At 39.8% G+C, this 27,499-nt stretch overlaps 1 protein-coding gene and 2 long non-coding RNA genes across 3 annotated transcripts in view; 2 read left to right on the top strand and 1 right to left on the bottom strand.

The window, feature by feature from the left end:
* Window positions 1-4,525, top strand: part of LOC127535743 (uncharacterized) — a 93,093-nt gene extending 88,568 nt beyond the window's left edge. Inside the window, exon 5 of the long non-coding RNA XR_007944590.1 lies at window positions 1,001-4,525. This is a non-coding gene — a long non-coding RNA (uncharacterized LOC127535743). The remainder of the gene's footprint in view (window positions 1-1,000) is intronic.
* The window catches only part of LOC127535740 (uncharacterized), a 511,585-nt gene that overhangs the window by 169,171 nt on the left and 314,915 nt on the right, over window positions 1-27,499 (bottom strand). The gene's annotated exons all lie outside the window — the stretch shown is intronic.
* On the top strand, window positions 17,774-26,780 carry smu1a (SMU1 DNA replication regulator and spliceosomal factor a). Its single transcript, XM_022194841.2, has 12 exons — window positions 17,774-17,914; window positions 19,027-19,237; window positions 19,879-20,031; window positions 20,371-20,481; window positions 20,652-20,780; window positions 21,451-21,570; window positions 21,672-21,788; window positions 22,732-22,859; window positions 23,325-23,451; window positions 23,568-23,735; window positions 24,015-24,167; window positions 25,565-26,780. The coding sequence occupies exons 1-12, from the start codon at window positions 17,889-17,891 to the stop codon at window positions 25,643-25,645; spliced, it is 1,524 nt and encodes a 507-aa protein (XP_022050533.2). The 5' UTR covers window positions 17,774-17,888; the 3' UTR covers window positions 25,646-26,780.

The following is a 27,499-nucleotide window of genomic DNA, read 5'->3' as shown; positions in this document are numbered from 1 at the left end:
TGTACAATAAATTAGATAGATTCTTTCATGGAATTATCCAATTTAATGACAGCGCTGGCCTTCCTGTATGCAAATATTTAGCAATAAAAATTCCACTGCCGCTGCTTTAAGGGGACAAGACCATGTCCTAAATTTCCCCTCTGGGGATCAATAAAGGATTATCTTATTTTATGATTATCCACATCACCATGTCGGCACTGAAGAATAGTCTGACTCTTTGAGACTACACGATCCTTAACTGTGTAACCCGGGTAGATACCCTCAGGTTAATAATAATAATGTGTTTTTAGCCAGTATTTTGAATTTGTCCCTTAATTTGCCTTTTCTCTCAGGAGAATTAGTACCTCAAATTGACCACAAGGTGGTAGTAGAAGGCCATTATTGTCCCTAAGATTGAAATTGGTAAGTTTTTCAGTGCGCGAAAAAGTGCTAAGTGCTAGGTGTGGCCGTCTTACCGAAATACGCCATCTCTTTCTGTTGCCTGAACCCAGTTGTGTGTGGATGCTACGATTGAGCTAGAGCTGGATTTACTTTGAAACCGAACTATAAATGTGGTATTTTGGCACTGAAGTTAACCACATAAGTTACAGAAGTAGATGAGAATCACCATAGAAATCGATACTCCGATGAGTTATGGGTGTTCTTCAAGGTTTTAAGGTAGCATGCTAGCAAAGTGAAGCTAAAAACAGGAAACATGAGCCTTGTAGTCTGTCTAAAAAAATAAGTCAGGATAACTTTGATAGGAATGAAATGTTCGACTGAATTACTGAGTGCTAGTAATGTGTTAAACTGTAAGAATGTGCTGCATTATCGGCTGTAGACTGAAGGAAGAATGTAGATAAATTCAGGAGGTTATATTGTTCGTGTATGATATGTTGAATTGCTATGTGTGCAGCCTGTTACGAGCCAAGAAAGGACTGGCAGTTGTCAGTTTGCTGAAGTAAATTTATTGGACCCTTATTATGGATTGTATAAGTAATTGCCCTGCACATCCTTGTAGGCTGTTTTTTCTTGAGGATTCTCTTCAACGGGACTTCATCCATCTGCCACAGTGTTGATGCCCATCCACGTCCATATCTCCGTCTCCATCATGCAGGGACCTACCGTCACCTCAGACATTCATTATAAGAGGAGGTAGGGTTTTCCTGAGTGCCCTCCACATTTTTTGCTTTGCTTTTTTGCCCAGGAGTTTGGGTTCGATTTGCCTGGCCGGCCAGTTGTGGGTGCCAAAGACATTTCTATCTTTGAAACTGTTAGGACTCAGTAGTAGTTATTGTGAACTGACACTGGATCCAATGTTTTGGTGGTTTCAACTTGAGCTCATTTTTATACGTGGGTTCAAGATACTTTTTTCCTAAAAAATTACAATCTGTTGTCATTGTGTGTTTTTGGGTTGACTATATTCTTATCAAAACTCCCTCCCAAACCTGAGTTACACCTTAAGGTGTTAGAACTGAAAGGGAGGGTTACAGAGTGACGATGTAGAAATAACTAAATTAAAACTCGGATGAGAAACACCTCCCTCCACATCAGCAGCTATCCTGTCAGAATGCCCTTGAGCAAAGTAGAAAAGCCTTAAACTGCTCCAGTGGAGCTGTTCAGTCAGTGTTCAACAGACCGTGGGTTTATTACACGTCATCCTGGCGTGAATTTGTCTAACGGTGACTGAGCCTGATCACATGAGTGTTAAAAAGACATCCAGGCTCAGTCAACTTTCCCTGGAGAAACAAGATAAGACAAATAAACTTTATTGATCCCTGAGGGGGATGAGACTCGCTGCAACGGTGCAGAATGGAGATGTCAGTTCATGGGGAAAAGATCAAAAGATAGTAAGAAATACGAATGAAAAGTCAAGGGAGGGTATAAATAAAGATTGCGATAAAACAGAAAAATATTAAAGATCTTTCTGGTTTTTAATACCTCCTGGGAAATAGCTGGATGTAATTGGATGATGTCATGTTTCACTGACTGTGACTACAAAGAGTGGGTTCACATGAGGAGACAGACTGTAACTCTGCAGTAGCAGGACTTCACTTTTCCCTGCAGGATACTGAGCCAGTCTTGGCTGACACTGGTCAACAGAACATATCATTTAGCCCTGAGGCGCTGACTTCTGCCAGCAGAGCCACGGGAACAGCGCTTTATATTGGGCAAAAGAAATGTCCGTGTTTCCCAAGTGGATTTTTTTTAAGCTGGATCACGAGAAGAAGGCCTTAGAGTTCCTTACTGGTCACTGAAGAAATGTCTAAAATGCCATCTGTGTATTAAAGTTACATATTTAGAAGGGTTTTTTTCTGTTTCTGTTGTCTCTCTGCTTAAGTGCTGTAAAACTACTCATGTTCAAACAAAAACTAAATATATAAAGAATAGTGATACACGGCATGTCCCACCCTGCAAGCTGACAGTACTTGTTCCTTTTTTGTTGACGTGCGTTTCTGAGACTGTCATTAGTACACTGCTGTGGTCCAGCTGCAGGCGGAACTTCTAAAATCTTTAACAATGATTGCAATGCGGTTCACAGAGGGGGGAAAAAGAAACTCTAAAAATGGTAATGTCCTCTAAAAGTCAAAAATGTCTTTCGGTTTTAAATACAATATGTTCATTAGGAGCAAGGATCAGTGCAATATTCAAGAGTAGTGTAAAGCAATAACGCATTATGAAACTAAGATGGTAGAAAAGCCATTTTTCAAAATATCTGGATCCTTGAGTGATGACAGATTCCTGAATGTGAATAGCAGAATTTTGTCATACTTTCATAATTAATGAAACTTAGTTGCTTTCATCTGTAACTGGTGTCTAAACTAACTCAGCTAGAGTGAAGAAATTCAATTCAGTCAGAATCTGAAATACTTTATTGATCCCCGAGTGGAAATTACTTATGTTAAAGTTTCTCCCATGGGTCCTTGTTTTCAGTGAAGATAACATTAAATTCATTATAAATCCAGTCTAGACATTGTAAATGTGGTAAATGACTATTCTAGCTGTAAACGGCTGATTTTTAATGGAATGTCTCCATAGGGGTACAGAGGAACATTTCCAGCAACCATCACTCCTGTGTTCTAATTAGGGCTGGACCCGAATATCCGAATATTCGTTCTCTACGGCGGTATCCGGATATTAATTTTGGTATCCTAGCCCTAGTTCTAATGCTACATTGTGTTAGCTAATAGTGCTGAAAGGCTCATTGATGATTAGAAAGTCCTTGTGGAATTATGTTGGCTCATGAATAAAAGTCTCTGGGTGACCCCAAACTTTTGAACAGTAGTGTAAGTATGCAGTGTAATAAATAGCGTGTTATTGCACAGAGATACATAGTTTTTGCCCATAATTAAGTATTAACCCAAGAAGAGAGAAGTGAAAAGTTAGTCAGCTGTTGCAGTGGAACATAATGAGTTCAGTCTGACTGTTGGCTCAGAATATCTGAACCTCTCAGTGAGGAATTTGATGGCCACAGTCAGGAATGGTTTCCTGTGGTACATCTTGGTGGGATGACTCTATTACTGGATAAGCTCCTGTGGCATTTTAAACTACCTTGAATTGCCTTTTGTATGAATTGTGCTATACAAATAAACTTGCCTTACCTTGCCTACATAAAGGATGGCACTGACTGGACCTCAGCAGGTCTGGAAGACCTACAGCTCCATCTACATCAGCTCTCAGGATGCTCTGATCGCTCTCTACCCGCAGTTCTACAACAACGAGAAGAACGTCTACGTCCAAGTATGTCTTGTAAATCCTGATCAATACTCATCAGTCAATTTGCTTTTTTATTTAGCGACTGAACTTTCAGCTTGTTCTGGAACCTTGTAGAATCTGTACCTATTTTTTATTTCTTGCTCGTCCTTTTGAGGGCGCCAGAGTTCCTTACCCAGTCCACTTTACTGTCAGTGTCGACCCCCAGATACATTTTTAGGCGTTTTTAGATGTTTGCAGTCCTCAGTAATGACGTCTTTAGCAGCTGTTCTTCCTTTTAAGTCTTGTTCCTTCAGTTGTCTGCTTGTGGTCTTTCTGGAGACTTTCTCAGATTCTGATCTAGACGCATTAATCTCTGCCTGAAGATCAGCAGTGGTCTTCCTTCTGCCTCTACAACTTCAAATCTTGAGGTGCCTGACATCTGCTTCTTTTAGCTTTCTTTTTCTGTCTCTTCCTTGGCACATTTTGTAAGCACCAGTCTCTGCAGTCGAGCCTGACCACACTGTGAAAAGACCTTATGTCTTGCCCTATTTGTCTCAAAAACTATCGACTGTCATAAAATGCTTTAATTCAGACTCCGCCTTTCTCAGTGAGTTCCCTACGCTTCACCATTTTGAACAGGAGTGACTATTTTCAAACTGATTTTTCTACGCAAATTTGAGCCAGAACACTCGAATTTCTGAGAAGTCAGAAATTAATCAAAAAACAAGCAGTAAAATGAATTTATCTGTTCAGGAATCCCAGCAAATAGCTGTAATTTGACATCTCAGTCAAAAAATAATCATGTGTTTTAATTTTTTTCTGCTTTTTTGTAAAACGGTACATTTGAAAATTCATGCATAACAACAATAATTCTATTTTAGCATTAAAAATATCAGTTTGATAAAGGAAGTTGCACATACTGGTGGATTAACCATGACAGAAACATGATGTATATGTGATGTAGTTGAAAATTTAGACACAAAACAGAATCCAGCTTCAAGTTTTAATGCTAAAACACGTTCACTCAGATGTAGAGATTTAATCCCACAGTCTTGCTGTCAAACTCCAGTCTTATTAGATGTGGAAACGTACACTTTTTCCTCCCTGCAAGAAGAAAACAACACTGGCACCATATTGCGCCGGATAAGACCAGTCTTATCAGCTATTCAGTGTTGTGCTGCGTGGGTTTTCATGTTGTATAAGCTTTTTACTCCACTGAATGGAGGTTTTGAAACACCTCTGCTCTCTGACACTGTTCATTCTTTCCAGTCTCCTTAGCCACAAAAGAAATTTGGTGTTATGTAATCTCTTGCATTTTTGCAGAAGAAGCGTGAGGATGGTCGGGAAAATGAGATGAATATTAATTTTCTGAGTAAACATTGAACAAAAAGTGGAGAGAGAGACGAGCAGAGAGTCACTTCAGCCTCATACTGTGCAGAGCTCTTTATTTCCATGTAGCTCAGTGAGAACGCCAATACACATGGGATTATTGGTTTGATTCCCTGCGTGTCGAACGTTTTCATATCAGTGCCTGTTACATGTATTAGTGATTAACTGTCAACATTTTATGTTTTCAGTGTCTCTTACTGTGCCGTACAAAAATGAAATGATTAAATTACCATGTAGGCAACACTTCATGATTTTTAAAAAGTCTGCACTGCCAAGAAAAAAAGAAAAAAATACATGAGAGTGAAAAAAAGTATACATTCCATAACAGTACAGATGTGTTAACGTGATAGAAATGCAAGAAAAACCAGATATGGTTTGCTCCAGAGACGATGATAGAAGGTATGGAACAAGCAACAGCTTCTGTTTCTTAAAAAATGATGTCAAGCAACACAGACATGCAAAAACTGCAGTTCCTCAAATGTCCACTTGAGGCTGGCTCTAATCCCTGTTGGCTTCAATGTTAAAACATGCAATTTGACAGCAGGAGTGCAAAAATGGTTTTGGTCTGTGTGGCTAATTTCCACATTCATGACAAGTGGACAGGAGGCGATCCTTTAAAAATTCACCCATTTAGTTGTATGTTGTAGTTGGATACCAGAGATGTTTGCATGACTTACCTCAGCTCCACTCCCACTCCACCTCTTTGCTATTTTTTTTTAGTTAGGCCTGCAGTTAGCAGGAGTCAAACATTGCCAAGATGACGGTGGCTGGAGCCACCAGACATCATCAGGAAACTTACGATTAACATCACAAAGAGTTTATCGTGGAGACACACACAGAGTATGAAATGCATAAAAATAAATGCGCAAATCAGATAGATAGATAGATAGATAGATACTTTATTAATCTCCAAAGAGAAATTCACAGCAAAGGGAAATTCACAATCATGGTTCATATTCTTTGTCTCAATGAAAACATAGCAGAGATTGTTGTTTTTAACTGTGCAGACCAATTAGATGACTGCGTCAGTGCTCTTAGCCCTCTAGATGTTATGATCGACCGTCTTCAAAAAAAAATCTGGGTATGATCTTTGATAATTCTTTTAAATTTAACAAACAGATCGGTTCTGGGTTGCACAGTGGCTTTGTGGTTAGCACCGTTGCCTTGTAGCTAAGGCTAGTTCCCCGGTGCACGTCTCGGGATCTTTCTGCATGGAGTTTGCATCTTCTCCCAGTTCATGCGTGGCTTTTTTTTTTCGGATACTCCAGCCTCCTGCCACAGTTCCAAAACATGCTGAGGTAAATTGGTCATTCTAAATTGTCTGTAGGTATGAATGTGAGTGTGTTTGTTTGTCTCTGTATGTAGTCTTGTGATAGACTGGTGATCTGTCCTGGGTGTCCTCTGTCTTCAGCCTGAGTCAGCTGGGATAGACTCCAGGAATCCTAATGAGGATTAAGCGGTGTATAGACGATGGATGGATGGATGGATCACTTCTGTTGTCAAAACCAGCTTCTTTCAGTTAAGGCTGAAGTGAAGCCCTGTCTGTTCCTCAATGACTTTTGATAGAGTCATACATGCCTCAATCACAAAAATACTAAACTATTACAACTCTCTTTTTGTGGGTCTTGGACAGATGTCTTTTCTCGTGCAAACCGCTGCTGTCCGCCTACGAACAGGGACAAAGAAACAGGAACACAGCACTCCAGGTTTAGCCTTGCTACACTGGCTGTTTGCTTCAGGATTGATTGTTTGTAAAGTGTTAATAGGTTGGCATCTTTTTATTTATCTGAGCTTTTACACATCCATGCCATAGCGCTGAGCTTGGCCAAGTGGATGGTCCTTGGAGCTCTCAAATCCAGACTCAGAAATGAGGGTGTCTTTTCTGTGGCTGCATGCAGTCTGTGGAATCACCTTAAATTGAAGGTGAACTTAGACACCTTGACATATGCCATTGCTTCTCTTTCTTTGTACACTTTCTTCACATATTGTTTTGTTACTGTTTTGAGCTTGTTAATCACTTTTTAAATGTGCCATATAAATAAAGACGACCTAATTTAATGTATAAATGAGAATTTAGTGCATTTTCAAGTCCACTCCTCTGTGTGTGTTTGAGATTTAGATCAAGGCTGATGGGTCAAGGACAGGCTTTGAACTGTCAGACAAAAAAGGCATCCATTTAATGACTTGGCATAATAAAACAGTAATTTCATTTTTCAGATATGTTCTGGAGCTTCAGGCCATAATTACTTTGTTCAGTTTTTAAAATGCATGCCGCAAAAGCTCAAAACACAGCGTATCCCCCCACGCTCAGATGGCCTGCAGCCAAAGGTTTTAGCATCTGAAACTTTTTGTAATGGCGCTCATGTTTGTATGACTGACACAGCCTCTGATTTATCCCTCCCAGATCACACACACAGTACAAAGTGGGCTCATAATGCACCTGAGTTCTGTCATTTTGGCAACATATGCTCTATCATTCACTGTTTTCTGCAAGAGAATTTAAAAAAGCTACACTGTAAAAGTTTAATTCTTAATTGTAATTTATTGCTATTTTGCAGATTTTCCCTGTTTTGTTAAATAGAATTAATAATTAGTGAAATCAAACAAAAACATAGAATTTACATGTAAATCCCCCAAACATTTGCATAATGTCTCCATGAAAGCTGCATTTTTACAAATTTGAATTGATTCTTTCATGGTGTTTGATTGTAAAACTTTCTCTTTTGCTGTATTTAAATCAGGAGAAACATATAAATTATTTGAAATATTTTTTTTAAATATTAAATCATTTTAAAATTGTACACTAGTGATTTTCCCCGTGTTGGTAAATTAAAAATAATATCTGGTAAAATACCACCATAAAAGTATTAATTTACATGATAATTGAAATATCTAATATCTATATATTTTTTTAGAAATATTCATTTGTGCCTGTACAATGTGTGACACATAAAATTACAGTTTTTCTGTATGTAAGTAGTTTGAAGATTTTTATTTTACAGCTATTTGCCATTATTTCAGTTTTTACATGCAGTTTTTAAATGTATAATGTATTCGTACAATAGTTTTACAGATTTTTTACAGTGCATTTTCATTGATTTTATATATTTGTGTATATATGTATAGTAAATAATTTATATATATATATATATATATATATATATATATATATATATATATATATAAAACATGACACAGAAATTATCATCTTTATTGCACATACAAAGCAGCCCAATATCTATTACAAAATCTTCCATAATGCAGAATTTAATATCATTGTTTCCAGGCAAATATCAGGAAAGCTATTAGATTTACTGTAATGCGATGGTGAGTGTGAGATCAAATCAAATCACTCGATGTCTGCGAACTCCCTGTCTGCATCAGACAGCTGTGGAAGATAATATCACATGATGCTGCAGCCAGAGTGTTGCCTTTCCCCTCACGTCCTGCTGGCCGGGCTTCCCTCTGCAGCTCAGAGAAGGGGAGGGGAGAGATTGACGGATGTTCGCTCGCCGTTTCTTCCGCCTCACACTCCAGTCCACCTGAGTAGGATTGAGTGCAGCTGAGTGTTGCGTGCTGAAGGAGTCCATGTTTTTGTTTGCAGGTATTTTCCCCGCATCACTGAGCGTTCATCCCCGTAAACACAGTGAAGAAAAATGTGTCCTTCAGTCAGGGCCACATCTTTGCATTTTGGTTTGAGCTCAGAATATTCATGTCCAAATAGCGAAGCAAAATAGAACCAATATTTAAAAGGAATTTTAACCCTCTGAGCTCCAAACCAAATCAGTAGGTTCAAAAAGGCGTGGCATCTTTCAAAAATATCAGAGCCAGAAACAATAAAAACAAAAAGAATCTTGGCATGATAGTATACTACAGATAATTCTATCTCCAACTATAAAAGTGAATTTGTGGAGGTCCACTTGCATACCGAATACATCCATCATTATATCGTAAATGCTACAAATAGTTGATATAAGCACTTTTAATCAAGACAGGATTTTTCCCTACCTTTTCTTTGCACACTGTAAGGCGAATGAGATAATGTAGAGTACTAGAACTTCACAAAAGCCATCAAATTTGTTAGTCTCTGTGTCCATGTTTTTGTTGTTGGTACGCATGCACCTGTGTTTGGCTGTCCACTGATACTGTTCTGTGAATTCCTTGAAAAGTACCCTGAGCAAAGCAAATAGAAAACACACCAGTGGAGTTCTTCAGTGAATAAAAGGGACTTATGGGTATTTCACAAAATGATATCTTTGTTCTGCTATACATCATAAATGATAGATTAAAAATGCAGATTGAGTAAAAATGCCACCAGGCTCTCATGATCCGGCTGTGACCTTTGCAAATGGGCTTCTCTTACATCCAGACCATTTCCTACAGAGACAAAATGCCATTGAAAAAGTAATATAGAATGCTGCTGGACAGATGAGGAGAGGCAGTGACATTTCAGATTTCTTGTTCCATTTCTCCAGTTGCCACCCCTGAAGAGCTAGTGATTTTCAGCCCGATCCAATATTTGAAAAGGAACCATGCATGCCTTTCCTGTCTCTACAGATGACAAGTGACATGGGGCACGGTGACAGTCCACGGCCCATTGTTTCAGCTTGAAACCAGCTCCGTGCTGGGACATGCTACTGTGGAACAGCAAAAATAGCCACAATCAGTGAAGAATGAAATGTGAGGGACTCTCTCAAAATCCAATGAGGTGTCAAAAGTCAAATGGGCTGGTGACATGTATGCTACAATAAAAACACAGTTTGTACTGTAAGAAGGAGCTTAGGATTTGACTAATGAGGAAAGTTTTCAGCTGGAATGCATTAGCTTAATACTTCAGTGTATCTCTGCTCTTTTTTATGGTTTGTGTATGTTTAAGATGACAAGAATGCAAAATGATCTCCTTTTTACATTTGCTCGGGTGCATCTATCTCAAGTGAAGTGCGCATGTATCTTTGAGTGTTTATATCCCATCAACTAGCTTTGTTCCACTCCAGCACTACAAGATAATTAAACCACCATGGATGAATATGTTCTATTATTGGGTTCCATCAGCCAGTGAGTATCCCAAATGCATCTTAGTCCCTCTGCACTTCATGCATTGGTGTTGTGGTGGGACTGTAAAGAGATGATATGATGGTAATCCTGAACAAAAGACAGGAAAATTAGACCTGAATGTGTTACCTCTTCCCCTTAGGTCTGCAACCCCCTCAGCAGGGACTGAGAGAAGATGGATTTACTTATTATCATGCCTGTGCATGCCAATATGCAAGACGTGTGGAATCAATAGCTCTCCGTGAAAAGCGTGAGAGCCATACAAATGAATGGTCAAGCCTAGTTACAAATGAGGCAATTGCTCCAGTTAAAACTTAGTAGAAAATTCTAAGTATCCACATCCTTTCTGCTGTATAAATTATTAGACAGTTACTAAGAAAATGACCACGTTAATTAACTGCAAATAGCCTCCCTTTGTCTTCTATGTTTTGCATAATAACCTCATTTCAACCTGCCAGATTTGCCCACTGTGAGCTCTGTTGAATTGGTTTCTGAACACAATTAAGTTTTAATTGTGAGCTTCAATAGAATGATCGGAGACTTTGTGGCTCTGCACCTTGGAGAAGTTGTACTGTATCACTGTGGACTGTGCTCCTATAGGGACTAGAGAGGGTTGTCAGTTTGAATCTTGAGACTGGCATGGAAGGTAAAGAGAAGTAAGGTAACTTCCTCGATAACTTTCCACCATCAACAGTGGAGCACTTCACTGTGGGTGCATTAAGAAGGTCCAAACTCTTCAACTTTCACTGCTGTTACTTAATCATAATTGTCGAGGACATAATAGACATTACATACTGTATGTTTCCATGATTTGCAGAGAATCTTTACCTGTCTTGACACCAAATGTGCTGTGGTGTGCTGTACTTGAGGTGAAGTATAACAAATGATTCATTATGTATAAATGCTATGGAGCAGTCAGATTGTGGACTAGTAACATACACTATTTATCTTGAAACCTGGAAATCGTCAAAGAGGGTGAGACCTTTTCTGAAGACTTCTACCATCCATCCATCCATCCATCCATCCATCCATCCATCCATCCATCCATCCATCCATCCATCCATCCATCCATCCATCCATCCATCCATCCATCCATCCATCCATCCATCCATCCATCCATCCATCCATCCATCCATCCATCAGTCCATCCATCCATCAGTCCATCCATCAGTCCATCAATCCATCCATCAATCCATCCATCCCTCCATCCATCCATCAGCTGTCAAGTTGAGTTGGCAGCAGGCTAAGCAGGACTATATGGTCATCATTCTCCCCAGCACCTTTTTCCAGCTCTTTCTGGGGATTTCCAAAGCATTCCCAGACCACATAAGAAATGTAATCCTGTGGCGCCCAGATAGCTCAACAGGTTAAGCGGACGATCCATAAACAGATGCAGCGACCTGGTTTCATTCCAGCTCATGGCCCTTTGTTGCAGGTACTCCGTGCATTCTTGTCTGCCTCTTAACTAACCTATTTGATATCCTAATGAGATGTCTGAGCCTCCTTCGCTTGCTCTTTTCGCTGTGACGGAACACTGATTCGACTCCAAGCTCCAAGATCCTCACTCTGTCTATAAGGCTAAGTTCATTCACCCTACAGAGGAAACTCATTTTGGCCGCTTGTACCTGCAATCTCATTCTTTTGTTCTCTACACAGAGATAATTGCCCTTGGTGAGGGTTGGAACGTCTAGTAAACTGAGAGCTCCCTCTTCACCATTAAGGCCCAGAACATGCTGATGCTGCACCAATCCCCCATGCGGGCTGATGTCTTCAATCTCATGCTGGTTTGGGGGGATTTTTCTACCATGCCCGAGGTGTTTCCAGATATAGAGAACCTGCATTTTTGATGTGAAACTGAAAACTTTGAAACTTGATGAAACGCAAATGTTTTGCATCTAAAGACCACAAGCTCTTGAAGTCACTTTCTAGCATTAGAATGACGAGCTGACAGCGTTTCCCTCTTGTGCAAGGCTGTTGGCATGGTTTATTTTCCATTTGTAAAAAAAAATTACTTCTGTGTACAATTTAGCACACCACAAAAAAGGAGTGAAAGGAGAGACCATCATGAATTGTGTGAGGTTATTCTCATTTGTAATATTGGTTTTGTTGAGACTACAAGGACACAGGGTTCTTGTCAAGAGACTATAATAGTAGGTTTGTCACCCCAGCTTTCAGTGTGGCTATTCAGAAGAGATAAAAAGGCTTTTGCCTTCACACATACTTAGTCAAATATGGCCCAGTGCATTTGAAGCAAAGTGAGGCCTTCAGAATTTCATTAAAGCAGTGATGAGATTTTTTTTTGTAGCTTACCATAAGAACTCCTCAAAAGGAGTCCCAAACCTTTGAAGATATCGCTAGCGCTGTTTTCCGCTCTTAAAGTCCCAGTACTGTTTTACTGCTTGCAAGTACATGCTTTTTTTTGTTCAGCCTCCAAAATAGAACGTCGGCTGCTATTTCACACCTCAAAGCTCATCACCGGCATTTTGACCTTCTATCAAGGCTCCAAAAGTCTACAACAAAAAATCATGCTTTTGAAAAACATCTGTTATGTTTGTGAAATGTCTTTAAAACTCACCAGGGAATTCTCAAGCACCCAGACAAACACCGACGCCTCAAGTTGTCGACTACATGAGTGCAGATGCCTCAGCGAGCAGAGATAGACCAGTGAGTGAAAAGAACGAGCTTACCCCTCTCAAAACCATCCACTTGTGTCAGCACTTTAAGGGTGTTTTCTTCTTTTTTTTTCTCAAATACAGCGCAGCCCCTGGAGCTTTTCAGCTGAGGAGAGGCAGCGGCATTCACCCGGTAAGTGGATAGCCTCTGTTTACATTGTCATGGGCAGAGACGTGCCCTGCTGCGTATCTCTCTTATCCAGACTGCAGGGACTAACATATATCAGTCCACACGTGTTCTGCCTGGTGCACTGCCTTACAGGCACAATCCCGTTTCTAGCTCAGTGCTTCATCGCCTTGATGACCTGTAATTTATCACTCTCCAATGCAAGCAGCTACGGCATGAACAAACCCGATTCTGAGTCTTTGTATGGATTTGTGCGCCTCTTTTCCATCAGACTGAATACAGTTCTACAGATACTCTGCTACTCCTTGTTGCCGTTTTTGTGTCATGAAGACTGAAAATATCAATAAAGGTTTCTCAGTGACCCCCTCTTGGCTTTCCATCGCATCCATTGAGAATAATGGACATGCCGATAGGGCTGATGCTCGGAACCGAGCAGCAAACAGCCCACAAGGAGAAGATCCATCAAGATTTACCGCCTGGGCGATAACCCTCCTCCTCCACCACCAGCACCAATACCTTTTACAGACACACAAACACACTGCTTCTACCCACTCCCACTCATGACTCAAGGGCTGACTGACTGGCACAGAAATTAGCCATTAGCAAGGACCTGCGAGTAGCTTCTCAGCATCAAATTAATGGACCCTTGTTCATTGTGTTTGGCTGCCGGGTACACTCAAGGGCAAGGCTCTCAAAGAGACATAAACAAAACCAAACAAAGCAATGAGGCTTCGTCCACTGATCTGAGTTGTAGTTCATGATGTTCTACACATCAGCTGGTTAGTCAGCTGGAAATGCTGTGAAATGAGCAGTGTGTGAAAACACAAATAGCACTTCATGCTCAATGTAGATTTACATTAAAGAAACATGAAAGAAGCAGAGCAATGTAAATACTGTGATGTGTTTGCCTTTAGGTCAATGTTAATTTTATGCCAAGATTAAACTGGTTTGTAACTTGTACAGAACCTTGTTTCATTTTTAACCTTCAGTCTATTTATGACCAGTGTGTACTTTCACAGGTAAACAGAACCCTTCATGATCCATTCCATATTCTTTACTTGGAGTATGACCTTTAACCACCAGCTAGATGATACAGAGTTTGGTGGCGTAAATTTAGCAACCCCTTTGTGCCTGTATCCGTTGGAATTCAAAACCGTAACCTAAAAGCTGCAGTACAAAGTCACAACCTAATTGATACCCTCACTTCCAAATAGGTGTACTAAGTAATGTCGTCTATGTAGCAGTTTTGGGTGTCCATATATGTTGGCAAGTCCAGCTTCGTAGAGTCGAAGTGGAACCTATCTATGTTACAAAAGGTACAGCATTGGTCAGGTGTTCTAGTACAATCTGTGAACGTACTGTCACCCTTGGTAGGGCAGAGTCATCAATCATTAGTCATGCAAACTTTGACTCCCCAAGTCACAGTTGGTGTCATTTATCAAAAGCCAATAAAAGAAAGCTGAAACTTATCCTTTAAGGTATCAAAGAAGAACTCATGGATATAGAGTTCATTCAAAGGGAACATTTTTTTTATTGTGCACTAAAAAATTTGTATTGGAGATTTTAGGTTTTTGTCACTGAATCTTGTTTCAAAATGTTATAAAAGTGTTATGTAGCCATCATATGTTGAACACAGAAACTGATTTTAGTCTTTTAAGGGAATCATGAGAACAAAAATGCTTACATATAGTACACTTGCTTAATAAATTCCTTCCCTTCAGTGATCAGTATAAACAGCAAAAATACTGATTAGTTCATATTTTTCATGTCTGATCCAGATCATTCAATTTTTGTTTTTCTGTAGCTGCTTCTTGGGAATAAGTAGAGCTCAACTGGAAAGCAGAACACATGCAAAGATTCTTCTCTGTTCCAGTCTGAGTAAAGCACACCTGTAATCCCCTCCTTAGCTGACAAGACAATGCAAAGATGTGCTATTTTCTGTAACTTATTCTTATCTGCTTTTATCCCCATTAAAAAACAATGCTGCCAAATTTCAGCTGGTACATGCAGCGAGAACTTTTTATTTCCCATGTGCATTTATTTCCAGCTTTTTTTGAATAATCATCAAATTAAAGCAGAGAATTGTGTCTAATATATTTGTATAACCCGCATTGTCTTTACTTTCATATAAGCTCCCTAAACACAACACAAGCATGCAACAGTTGTGTACATCTGTGCCGTTAGTGTCGTATGGTTGCCCAAAGTACAAATGTAGGACAGAGTAAAAGTTTAGAAAATAGGACACCTGTCTAAGTGATGTGACTTGCTGTCATATCTACAACGCAGACGGTCGGTTTCCCTTGCTGGGAAAATGACAGCTCCAACCCTGCGTGGATCCCTGGATGCTCGTTCTCTCCTGCTGCTCCACTCTGCTGTCTGCTGATTGATTCATCTGCTCGTCTCTTAAACAAGTCGCCACGCTTTTATTTGTTATTATTGTGAGGGCTGTGAGTATTCAGCGTGACCAAGTGGCCCTTTCAGTTCAGCATTTTAAGTGGTTTCCATGAGAACACTAGAAGTTGTATCTATGAAGACTGTTCCAGAAATGCAACGCTATGTGCAGCATTTTGCAAAAATGCGATTTAGAGGCAGTAAACTAGAGACAAATGCTACTGTTTTACTTAACAGCTGACCTGTTTGGCTCATGAATGTCACAATTTAATCACTGTGTCTTGGTGTAGAGTGTAAACTGTCAAAATACTTTTGCTTTTTGCATGTTTGGTATGAAAACAAGACATCTGGAGAGTTGCTTGTAAGAGTCGTTACACCAGATTCCTTCACAGCGCTGACGTCCAAACTGATCAGGTGCAACACAATTTTTCTCTTTTTTTTCCCCACAAGATGTTTTTTGTCTTCCTGACAGAACAAAGAGAAGCTAAGTTTCTTTGTGGTGGTAATGTGTTCTAATTATGTTGAAAAGGAGTAACTTTATTGCACGCTAAGAGTGGCACCTCACATAAATTTAGATTTTTCTTTTGTTTTTCACAGAAAGGACGAAGTGATTACATTACAGCCTTTTGTGTTGCTGTCACTCTTCCGGCGTGGTGGCGTCTCCCTCATTGGTAAGCGTTCTCCAAACAGCCTCTGCTTTGTCATGCCAGAAGACGGCAAAATTATGTTGACGTCTTTCTTCTGCTTTCATGTGAATATATTGTGAATGGCTGTGGTGTTACGGTATTGTGTGGAAACCCTGCTCCTCCCCTCCCCGTCCCTCTGTGCTTTCCCCTCATCGCTTCCCAATATATTTCTCCATCTGCAAAGGCAAATGAGACCAACCAGGATCTGCTGTGTTGTTGGTGCCAAATCCATTTCCAATGTGGAAGGGGCTCACTGGGGGATTATGTCATATTTGCCCACAACAATCAAACCCAGGCCTGCAGACTGAAGTGGTGCTGCACTGTGCATCATCATCATCATCATAACCTTGAAAGACCTTCACTGGCAGAAAGCAGGGAGTCAAGAGGGCCTCGGTGTCATAACCGTGCAGAGAGCACCCCCTGTTGAAAATGAGGAAAAACATCACAGCAAAAGGGGCCGGCTGCATGCACACTCATTATAGATCTTCTTCATTGATTGAGTCCCTGGGAACACAAATCTGCTTCTGCTTCGGCTTAACAGAAGGAGGCAGGAGGGAACCCAGTCTAATGAAACCTCTATCAGTGAGATAATCATCCTGATATATACTCTCATTAAACTAATTTCTAGCAGCAAAATAACTCTGGTGCCCTTCAGAGGAGGACCTGGACTGTGGATTTAAAAAATTAACGATTTCAGGATCTGCGGTGTGATTACCAAATGGAAGCTCTTTACTGTTGATTGGTTAATGCAGGGGTGTCAAACTCATTTTGGTTCAGGGGCCACATACAGCCCAGTTTGATCTCAACTGGGCTGGACCAGTAAAATCACAGAACAGTAACCTATAAATAACCATAACTCCAAAGTGTTCTCTTTGTTTTAGTGCAAAAAAAAATTATGAAAATGTTCCCTTCCAATGACTGTCTTTTTTTTTAAACATTATGAACAACTTGAATTTTTTTAATGAAAAAGAAGTGCAGTTTCAACAATATTATGCCTCAATTTATCATTTAAGCATTACAATTTACAGATCAGTGTGTCTACAGAATCACAAAACATTTAGTCACAGGTATCTGCAACTGAACAATAAAGCATTTTACTTTATGATCAAAAAATCTTGTCATAATCTAGTAATTAACCTTTAACCTCAGGTAAGGTTAAAGTGAGAGAGACAAAGAGGACAAACAAGAGGACAGTGCTACTTCCCTGTTTTGATCAATTCCAGATAATATCTAGTAAAACTGCATAAAAATCGTGACCATAAAATGGCACTTTTACTGCATGTAAATAAGCTTAAAATAAATCTTTATTTTAGAGACGTTTGCCAGTGTTTTCACTGTTTTTACTTTTTGAATGTTACAGTATTCTACTGCATTTTGGCATGCTTTTTGTCGCACTCTCGTTGTCAGGTATTCATGTTTTTTTTTCTTTTGCTTTTTTCCAGTTTTTATTTATTAATTTATTTTGACATATTTTTATCACGTCTAGTGTAAAGAAATTAACAGGTCGTAACTGCATTTTTTACTGCTTTTTTAAGATTTTACCGGTTTTATTAAATTACAGATATCAGGTATAATCACATAAACAGGGTGTTAATGTACGACCGAAAAAAAATGGAGGTACTGTCCACATGAAAAAACGTTTTGTTTTTGTTTTTTACAAATAGTAGGATTTTTTTACAGTGTTTTTTTTTAGTCAGTGGTTGTTGAATATCAGATGAAATTATATATTTCTTCACAAATGTCAAATGTATGTTCAGGTACAATAATATCCTCTTCCGCCTCTGATGAGTAACGTCCTTGGCTCCTCCCACGTTTCGTGTGACTGTCCGTCCTGCGTGTTTCTCTCTGCTGCAGACTCTGGAGTGACTTGTAGCTGCTGTTGTAAGATAAATAATCATGTCTCTGGAGGTGGAATCAGCAGAGTAAGTAGTCCATTTAATTATTCTTGCAGAATGGCTGTTCCTGCAGTTATTCGTCAGTGAATAATTCCGCATTCGATCATATTTTCCGGCGTTGAGGCCTACTGCATCCTCGGCTCTGATCGACTAACATTAACGCTCTAAGCTAAGCTAAGCTAAGCTAAGCTAACATGCTAACTTTCTGTTAGAACCGTGTAAATGCTTTTTGCGCTTTTTTGAAGGGACGATAGTTTCAGTTTCGAGCCTCTCTGTGTTATCTGAAGCTTTAAGCCATCTCTGCGCAATATATTTTTATTTTCATGAGCACTAAACAGAACTGACAGACACTGGAGTTAGAATTAGTTAGCATTAGCTAGCCTTGTGCTCGTAGCTGCCATAGACTGTTATGACTGGATATGTAAACCAAATCTAAGCAGCGAAATTTGTTGTCGTATTAAATGTGCTCATGTTTGTTTGGTGTCACCATCTACACCAGCAGAAATGGTATTTACTGATATTATTTTGATGTACATTAAAAACATTTTGATAAGCGTCTATTGCATTAGAAGATCTGTACTAAGTCTTGCATTTTAGGGTGGGGAAATAAACTTACTAAACAAACTGTGGCTTACTGTTCGCTTAAAACAAAAATGTGTTTCTTTGCAACTAAATCAATAGATGCTCATCAAATAATACATGTTGAGTGCCTTGTAATAAACAGATGATGCCTTTAATCCACAGCACAAGCAGTGGATGCAAATGCTGGAAAGTGACGTGAAAGTAGTGATTGAAATAAGACGTTTCAGTTTGTTTCATCCAGCTGTTTTTATACAGTTGAATAGAAACTTTATTATAAGACAGGATCACTGTCACCTCAAATAATCTAATAATTGCAACAAGCCTCCTCACACTCATAAGTAATAAGATAATATTTGCATTTACACAGAGTTGTGCCATCAGGGATGTTTCTAATCACCTACATTTCAGCAACGATAAACTCGTGTTTGTTAGATTTATTTTTGTTAAATGATCTACCTTCGACGAACTGCTACTCCTAAAACATTTCTTTTTTGAGTTGCTTCAGCTGATCTGTCATGCTTCCTAATTACCTACCTAATCATTTGTGTTTTTTACAGCGTGATCCGTCTGATTATGCAGTACTTAAAAGAGAACAATCTGCACCGGACTCTCGTCACGCTGCAGGAGGAGACCACCGTGTCTCTGAACACCGTGGACAGTATCGAGAGCTTCGTGGCAGACATCAACAGCGGCCACTGGGATACCGTACTGCAAGCCATCCAGTCCCTCAAGCTGCCGGATAAGACTTTAATAGACCTTTATGAGCAGGTAAGGGTAGAATAAACTGATCTGCAGCATATCATGTTGTCTGATTGACATTGTCCTCACACTGGAATTTGAAATAATCCTACATTCTTAGTGCAGCCAGAAGAAGTTGTGGAGGAGTTATTTTTATTATTATTGTTGTGGTTAATCTGACTTAATGAAAGTAATTCAATAGGGGTTAGATTATGTTGTAACTCAGTTTTTGTAGTCCTAATCGTCTACCAGCTCATTTTCTGGTGTTGTCTCCGCATTTGTTTGTTTATTCTAAACATTAATTTGATGTCTATCAGAACGACTTTGCAAGATTTGCTGTCTGACCAAATATGAAGTTAACAATCTTTGTCTTAAAATTACCATAAATCATCGTTTTACAAATTAAAAGTGAGCTAGAGAGAAAACTGCAACCCTCTGCATGTCTCTCACCTATCATTTTGGACAGACTCTGCTTAATGCCCTCAGCTTTATTCCCAGCATATTCACAGAAGGAATTTGTTTGTTATTTTTTGTTAAATCTGTGTGTTTTAGATAGCTTAATTGATCATTTTTGACCTAGGATTTGTTCTGCTGTTGCCATTACTCATGCTGGCAGATCTTCCAGAGATAGGGAATCTAGTATTTCATGCCTCTGTGTTGTTTCTGACCAGGTTGTGCTGGAGCTGATTGAGTTGAGAGAGCTTGGAGCAGCCCGTTCCCTCCTCAGACAGACCGACCCCATGATTATGCTGAAACAGACGCAGCCAGAGAGATACATCCACCTGGAAAACCTGCTGGCTCGCTCTTACTTCGACCCCAGAGAGGTAAGAGCCCGTTTGCCTGTTTTCGTTTTTCCTTTTAAATTCCAAAATTTTTTGAAATGTATTTAATGTATATATTAAATCTTAGGCAGAATTTGTTAACAGAAACTTTCCTACATAATCAGAACTATATTTGTCTTCATTTTTTATTTCCTAAAACACAAATTTTGTATGCATGAAGACAAAAATCATTCTACGATAAGCATTAACCCTTGAGTAAATGAATACTATCCAATAGAAATCTTCATCTTTTTTAAGAGCAAAAGGTGGAACAGTAACGTAGTTTATGCCAGGCAAATATACATTTATGTGTAAAACTCGTATTGGTTAAACTCTTTCCAGGCATACCCAGACGGCAGCAGTAAGGAGAAGCGTCGGGCAGCTATTGCTCAGGCTCTGGCTGGAGAGGTCAGCGTGGTGCCGCCTTCTCGTCTCATGGCTCTGCTGGGACAGGTCAGTGCTCTGAAAGCCTGCATGTTGTCAATAAAGCATCCTAATCCTGACTTATTTGCAGTACAGCTGTGGTTCTTGATTAATATTCAACACACATAAAAGTAATGCTGTCATCCTGATAAAGTACTGGTGATGATTTTGCTCACCGTCTGCATTTTTCCCTTCTTCAGTCTCTGAAGTGGCAGCAGCATCAGGGTCTCCTTCCTCCTGGCATGACCATCGATTTGTTCAGGGGCAAAGCTGCTGTCAAAGATGTGGAGGAGGAGCGTTTCCCCACGCAGCTCAGCAGGCACATCAAGGTAACCAAACTGTCCAGAAGGGAGGATTGTAGGACACATATGCATTCATTTCCTTCTTTTCCACTCCAGTAATCAACCAAGCCCACATTTATAGTCCAGGCTAAAAGTTTGGAAGCAACCTCTTCCAAACTTTCTTAAAAACCTCTATGAATTCTGTGTGTTTGGGGATGCATTCACTGCATGACCAGACTTTGCTTTCATTGATTTGCCCCATTTTCCTCAATTTGCCTTCAGCTGTACCTTGATGTTACCAGGCTATTGCTGAATACATGTTAACAAAAGAAAAGAAGGGCTTAGTTATGTGGTTGAGAAGATTTGCAAAAGTCACAACTTCAGTGCAAAAATAAAAGAAAAAAATCACAGTTTGCGTTATTCACAATAAATTCCTCGTAAATCTAAACTGCGTCCATAACTCTGTAACTACCACAGAAATGGCTGGAAAGAAACAGCCTGGTAAAAAGAAAGAAAGAGTCCAGATAGAAATGCCTCATAATTATAGTAAAAATGTATTCTTTATTGTTTATTATGTTGTAAAGTACACCAGTTTTTTTAAACAAACTTCATGTGCCTTCCAAACTTTAGGTCTGTAGTGTATGTCAGTTCACACTTTCCCAGACTTTTTCTAAGTTTTATGACCTTAATGTTTTGGGTGTTTTCCTTCCTCGCACAGTTTGGACAGAAATCTCACGTGGAATGTTCCCGATTCTCCCCTGATGGTCAGTATCTGGTCACCGGCTCTGTGGACGGTTTCATTGAAGTCTGGAACTTCACCACTGGCAAAATCAGAAAGGTAGCCGTTTACTGACCGGTCAAACTACGCTATGTGTACACTTACTATTTCAAATTGGTTGTTTTGATTTAAAATAATTGTATATGTATGGTGTCCCACAGGATCTGAAGTACCAGGCTCAGGATAACTTCATGATGATGGATGACGCCGTGTTGTGCATGTGCTTTAGCCGGGACACAGAGATGTTGGCCACCGGAGCCCAGGATGGAAAGATCAAGGTAGAGGACGAACTTTGCTTCTGAGTTTTTAATTGCTTTTGAATGCTTTTTTTTTTTTTTTTTTTTTTCATTTTCAACAATCTGTGTTCAAAAGGCTCTTTTGATATTAGCTCATTAGAGCTGGATTACTGTTTATTGAATCTTAGAAAGTTTTGTGAAATGGAATGACAGAAATCAGATGCAAAAGGAGCTGCTTGCTGCTAAACGTCCAGTGGAAAACTAATGTGAGTTGCACCGACCACGGTCGCTTATGTGATTCCTATTTGTACTAAAGCATGTCTTTTATTTAACCCTTTAAGCTTCAGTCAATTCCAGCCGTTTTCAGTACAAAAAAATCGCTAATATTCTATTTTTAAATTAAAAAAAATACGAAAAATACAGGGAATATTGGACGCACATCGTGAGGTGCATTTCCTTGAAAACGACCGATTCGTGGATTTTATACCGACTTCAGGACATGTTTTGGACAAAATAGTTTACTGGCTTGTGTCGTCTGGATGTAAAAGGTTGGATTATGGCCGTTTTTTGTGGAATCTTTTTTTCTGTGTGTAATAATAAACCCGGAAATGTGAGTCGCGCTGTGTGCGTTGAAGCCGTGTATAGAGAACGGATGGATGAATATTTGTTTTTGTCGGACAAATGTGGTAATCACATCTGAAAGTGGTTTATACCGGCGGATTCATGAGAATCTAAGCTTTCCATCGGCGTATAGTGTTTGTATAATCGGGTTTGCAGCCGTCGGACATTCTTGAAATTCCTATGCAAATTAGTAGGTGTACCGCCGGCGGTACACCTACGACGCACTGAAGCGTAAAGGGTTAAGTATTGAGCTATATACAAAAGAGTAGAACATTTGGAGTGATGAAAGAAATCTTACATCTTGCTCTGCCACTGTCAACGAGTACAAACCATCATTAAAGATGCTATGAATGTGTCTTTGCAGGTCTGGAAGATCCAGAGCGGTCAGTGTCTGAGGAGGTTTGAACGAGCCCACAGCAAAGGAGTTACATGTCTCAGTTTCTGTAAGGACAGCAGCCAGCTCCTCAGTGCCTCCTTCGATCAGACCATCAGGTAAACTCTTATTGGACCAAACACCTTAGAGCTTTTTTGTGTTTTTTTTAAAGGCAGCTGTAGAAGTAAGTGTTAAAAATCTATATTGTGCTTCTTGTGGTTATGGAGCTACTGGGAGCTTTTGTCTCCCACAGAAAACACTGCTCCTTACTTACCTGAAAAGACTCATTTGAAGTCCAGACTTCTTTTTAATTACTTCATCAGGTCTTCGTGTAACTCATTTGCATAACCAACACTCAACCAATCTTAGATCTATGCAACTAACTTTGCATCACTTTTATCTAATCTGCTGTTCTTATCTGGAGCATTTCAGATTCTAGTAGACCCCAAAAATATAATTATTCACACATAAGTGTGCGTAATCTGGGCTTTTTAAGACCTCTCATTGATGGAAACATTTTGTTCTTCGCTGACAAACCTTTTTGGATAACTTATGTTAACGTCATCCTTGTGTGTTTGCATAAGAATCCACGGACTGAAGTCAGGTAAAACTCTAAAGGAGTTCCGCGGTCACTCTTCATTTGTCAACGAGGCCACTTTCACTCCAGACGGGCATCACATCGTCAGCGCCTCCTCCGACGGCACAGTAAAGGTAAGAGAAGCGGCTGCAGACAAACTGCTTTCATTTCATTTTCTCTATGTCTAACAGCGTCACATGTCTCCTTCATACATCTCCTGTCTTATGACCTTCTATTCCCCATGCTTCAGGTGTGGAACGTGAAGACCACAGAGTGCAGCAGCACCTTTAAGCCTCTGGGAACATCAGCCGGCACCGACATCACAGTCAACAATGTCATCCTGCTGCCCAAGAACCCCGAGCACTTTGTAGTGTGTAATCGCTCCAACACGGTGGTCATCATGAACATGCAGGGACAGGTCAGTTCAAGTCTTTGCTCCTGGAAACAGTCTGGCAGGAGTTCAGAGCTCAGTGTTACGACATGAGTGTTTAGGAACAGGTTGCTGACATAATTTTCTGTGCCATTACATAAATTGTGGGTTTGAAGAAATTCATCATAGTTGTTCCGTTTTTGTTCTCCTAAGCAGTAAACATGAAATATTGCAGATATTTTCAGTTGTTTGGTGATAAAACTGAACCTGCCTACCTGCCCTTTTACACATATGCTTCATGTGTGTCTGAATGTTCTCGCCGTGAAGATCGTGAGGAGTTTCAGCTCCGGTAAGAGGGAAGGCGGTGACTTTGTGTGCTGCACTCTGTCGCCCCGCGGCGAGTGGATCTATTGCGTGGGAGAAGACTTTGTGCTCTACTGCTTCAGCACAGTCACTGGCAAGCTGGAGAGAACGCTGACGGTACGTTGCTGCACTCGAGCACGCATCAAAGTGTCCAAAAATATCACCGCTTATCCCTACTCTGTTTCTCCTACAAGTTCTATCAGTGAAGTTTTGATCAGGGTCTGGAAGGTGGGATGTGGAGCTTTCTTGTCTTGCTGTGAACTTTGTGAGATTTTACTTTGGCACAACACTGCTTGGAGATAAATGCCAGCGTCAGAATGTAGGCAAACACACCGTTACATGATGTTCATACACTACTGTTCAAAAGTTTGGGTCACTTTTTTAAAGAAAAGCAATTTTTTCCATGAAGATAACATTAAATTGATCAGAAATCCAGTCTAGACATTGTTAATGTGGTAAATGACTATTGTAGCCTAAAACCCCAATCCGAAATAATGACTCTGTTTAGTCAGGTTTTCTTCATCATGCTCCCATAAAAGGGGATGTTTGATTCATCCGTCGACTCCTCTTTCTCACAAAGTTAAGTCAAGGGGAACAGGTAGTTATAATGGAAAATTTAGAAGTTCATTACAGGTAAAAACGCTGTTACTGCAAATGATGCAAGAGAGAGAAATTGTTAATGGTGCAAGTTATTAGATGTAGTTCAGCAGTCAGTGCACTTTTAAATGCAGCCGGTTATTTCTAACAGGACAGCTGCAGGGTAGAGCTCCTGAGCTTTAAACTTCATACATTTAAACATGATACTTCCATACAAAACTAGAATGAAAACAGCTCCCTCCTACCTGAACTCTCATTCAGGTCTACACTCCCTCTCGCCTGATACAACCACCACAACAGGGCCGGTCGATAGCTAGACTCTTCTCCTCTGTGGTTCTCTGGTGGTGGAACAAGTTACCAAGCTCTGTTCAATCTGCATTGTCCCTTTTAGTCTTTAAGATAAGACTGAAAACCCAGCTCTGTACTGAACACCTTTGCATTTGACAGACTACAAAAAGTAAAAATAAAATACCCAGTACCTCCTGCACTGCCTGTCGGCTCCATGGTTCTATTATCACACTTAAATTTGTTTTGTGACACTTATTCAGGTTGTTTTCCCCTGATTAGATCCTTGCTTGTGTTGTATCTACTCTCAGATGTACGACGCTTTGGATAAAAGCTGCTAAATGAAATTGTAGAGTTGTAAATTGTGATACTGTACAAGTATATTTATGTCAGACATAAGGACGTGTGGTAATCACTGCAGTCTAAGTGAAATTATAGTTCTTAATCTTCATAATAGATACTAACAGATTAATCAGTTTTCTATTTAGCTGCAACACCAAGCATAAAAACGTGAAATTTTCTGCATCATCAACTGAATAAATGTCAGTTTTATTGACTTGTAGAAGCTCTGCCCTGTTGAGTCTCCTTGTTACCTCTGCCTCCTGCTCACATCTCACTCCTCCACTCTCCAGGTCCATGAGAAGGACGTGATCGGCATCGCCCACCACCCCACCAGAACCTCATCTCCACCTACAGTGAGGACGGCCTGCTGAAGCTCTGGAAGCCTTAAAAGCGTCGTCCTGAGAGGACACTTGATGTACTCGTCGAGCAGCTGCTCTCCTCACTCCCGACTCTGCTCAGTCCTTTTTTTTTTTCTTCTGTTTTACAGCCGTCAAAGCTCCACGTGGACTTTAAGGTTTAGATTTACAGGAGCGCCGTCAGTTTGACACATTCAGGTGCGTGTTCAGGATGGTAGGAGCTGAATGTTGGCAGCTGGTGTTTGCACAGCAGAGCCTTATTTCACTCAGCCTTCATTTCTTGCAAACAGAATGCAAAAAAAATCTCTCATATTAAACTGTCACTCGGTGTCTAAAATAATTCTTTCTCAGGTTGTCCAATGAACAACTCAGTGTGTCTTACAAAGCCGCGTTTGCTTTGATGTGATTCTGTTTATTCCTGTTAATCAAGCAGCAGGTATGAAACTATGAAGTGTGAAGCACTAGACGGCTACAAATGCTTCTTCTGTATTAGGCCAGATGGTGAGAGAAAGCCCTTCACAGTCGTTCTGTGCTCATCTTCAGTGGCTGTTCAAATAAATGAGGTTCTGCTGCTCAACACCTGAGCTTCACAGACACTCGATCAGCGTTTTCTCACACACAGGAGGGGAGCTGTCAGGTGTTTGGGGTGAGGAGTGGAGATTCTAGAATCAATGCTTGTTTTGAAAATTCCTCTTCTTTGTAAATATATTTTTAATAGCATTTTTTTGGGGTTGTTTTTCCAGAAAGACCTGGTTAAATAGTGTGTGTTGTTTTTTTTCTTCACAAAAACGTGTTACCTGAAATTAGTCAGATCTTCAATTGTGGCTGATGTAGTAAAAAAAAAAAAAAAGGAGTTTTGTCAAGAGGAGACTTCCAGTGAGGGATTATACTGTCACATAAAATATTTGAATTTCAGAATAAGTCATCTTATTGTCGGGGTTTTTTCTCCACATTCCATGAGCACATCTTGAGGAATCAGACTGAAATGTTGAGGACTGTTTGTTTTTTCCATCCCCTTTAATTTCATTCATGTCAACTTGATTGTCAAATTTATGAAACTTCTCTCAGATCTTGTGTGCATGAATTTAAAAGCAACTCTCTGGATGTACACGTAACATTTCTTTGTGCCATTAAAGCTATTTAACCAGAACAGTCACATGTGACCTGTGATGCCAGAATACCCACAGACTTGGGAGTTAATGTGAATTATTGTAGCCTTTTTTTTTAAAGAATTTCTTCACATTTTTTTTAAGGTTTAAAGTAACAAGAACAGCAGATGTCACTGTGCAGCCATCACTGAACTCATTTCCTGCAGTTTTCAAGTTGATTCTGAATCCAACTGCGTTTTCTAACCGTTTCCTGCTTCATCGGGGTGCGAGGAAGAGGTTTAGCAAATGCAGTTGCTCTGATGAAGAGGAGTTTTGACTGGGTGTAATCCCTGAATAAACTGGTAGGATGGTTGTTAGTTCAGCAGCTCTGCAGACAGGAGCGTCAAGTTACGGAGAATGGGATTTTTTGCAAGACTTTCAAAATAATAGCACAAATATGTCAGTTAAAAATGTTTTACTTTAAATGGGACGTTGACGCTTAAAACGGCAACATGCTGTGTTCAAGTGATAAATTTCACAGTGAGCTTTAAAAGTTCCCAAGTTTTAGAGTTTTTTCCCCTGGAATTATAGTGATTTTTTTTTGTAATTATAATGACTGGAAGGAAAAATGTAATTTCTTCTTATAGCAAATTGGTATAACATTTTCTGTTTTGTGGAAAGAGGTACATTTTGACTTTTTTTTATTTTACGTTAATGAAATAATTGTTCTTGGACTGCAGCTAGCTATGGTCATCACTATAAAAAATAGTCATTTTCTTGA

The sequence above is a fragment of the Acanthochromis polyacanthus genome, chromosome 10 (assembly GCF_021347895.1).
Source record: "Acanthochromis polyacanthus isolate Apoly-LR-REF ecotype Palm Island chromosome 10, KAUST_Apoly_ChrSc, whole genome shotgun sequence".
Taxonomy (NCBI): Eukaryota; Metazoa; Chordata; class Actinopteri; family Pomacentridae; genus Acanthochromis; species Acanthochromis polyacanthus.
The sequence above is the reverse complement of the archived record's forward strand: the minus strand, read 5'-3'. Positions and strand labels throughout refer to the sequence as shown.

Bases quoted from the DNA above. Each gene is read 5' to 3' on its own strand.
- smu1a (XM_022194841.2), top strand. From the start codon at position 17,889: ATGTCTCTGGAGGTGGAATCAGCAGA. The intron at 17,915-19,026 runs GTAAGTAGTCCA...TGTTTTTTACAG, and splicing joins CTGGAGGTGGAATCAGCAGA to CGTGATCCGTCTGATTATGC. The intron at 19,238-19,878 runs GTAAGGGTAGAA...GTTTCTGACCAG, and splicing joins TAATAGACCTTTATGAGCAG to GTTGTGCTGGAGCTGATTGA.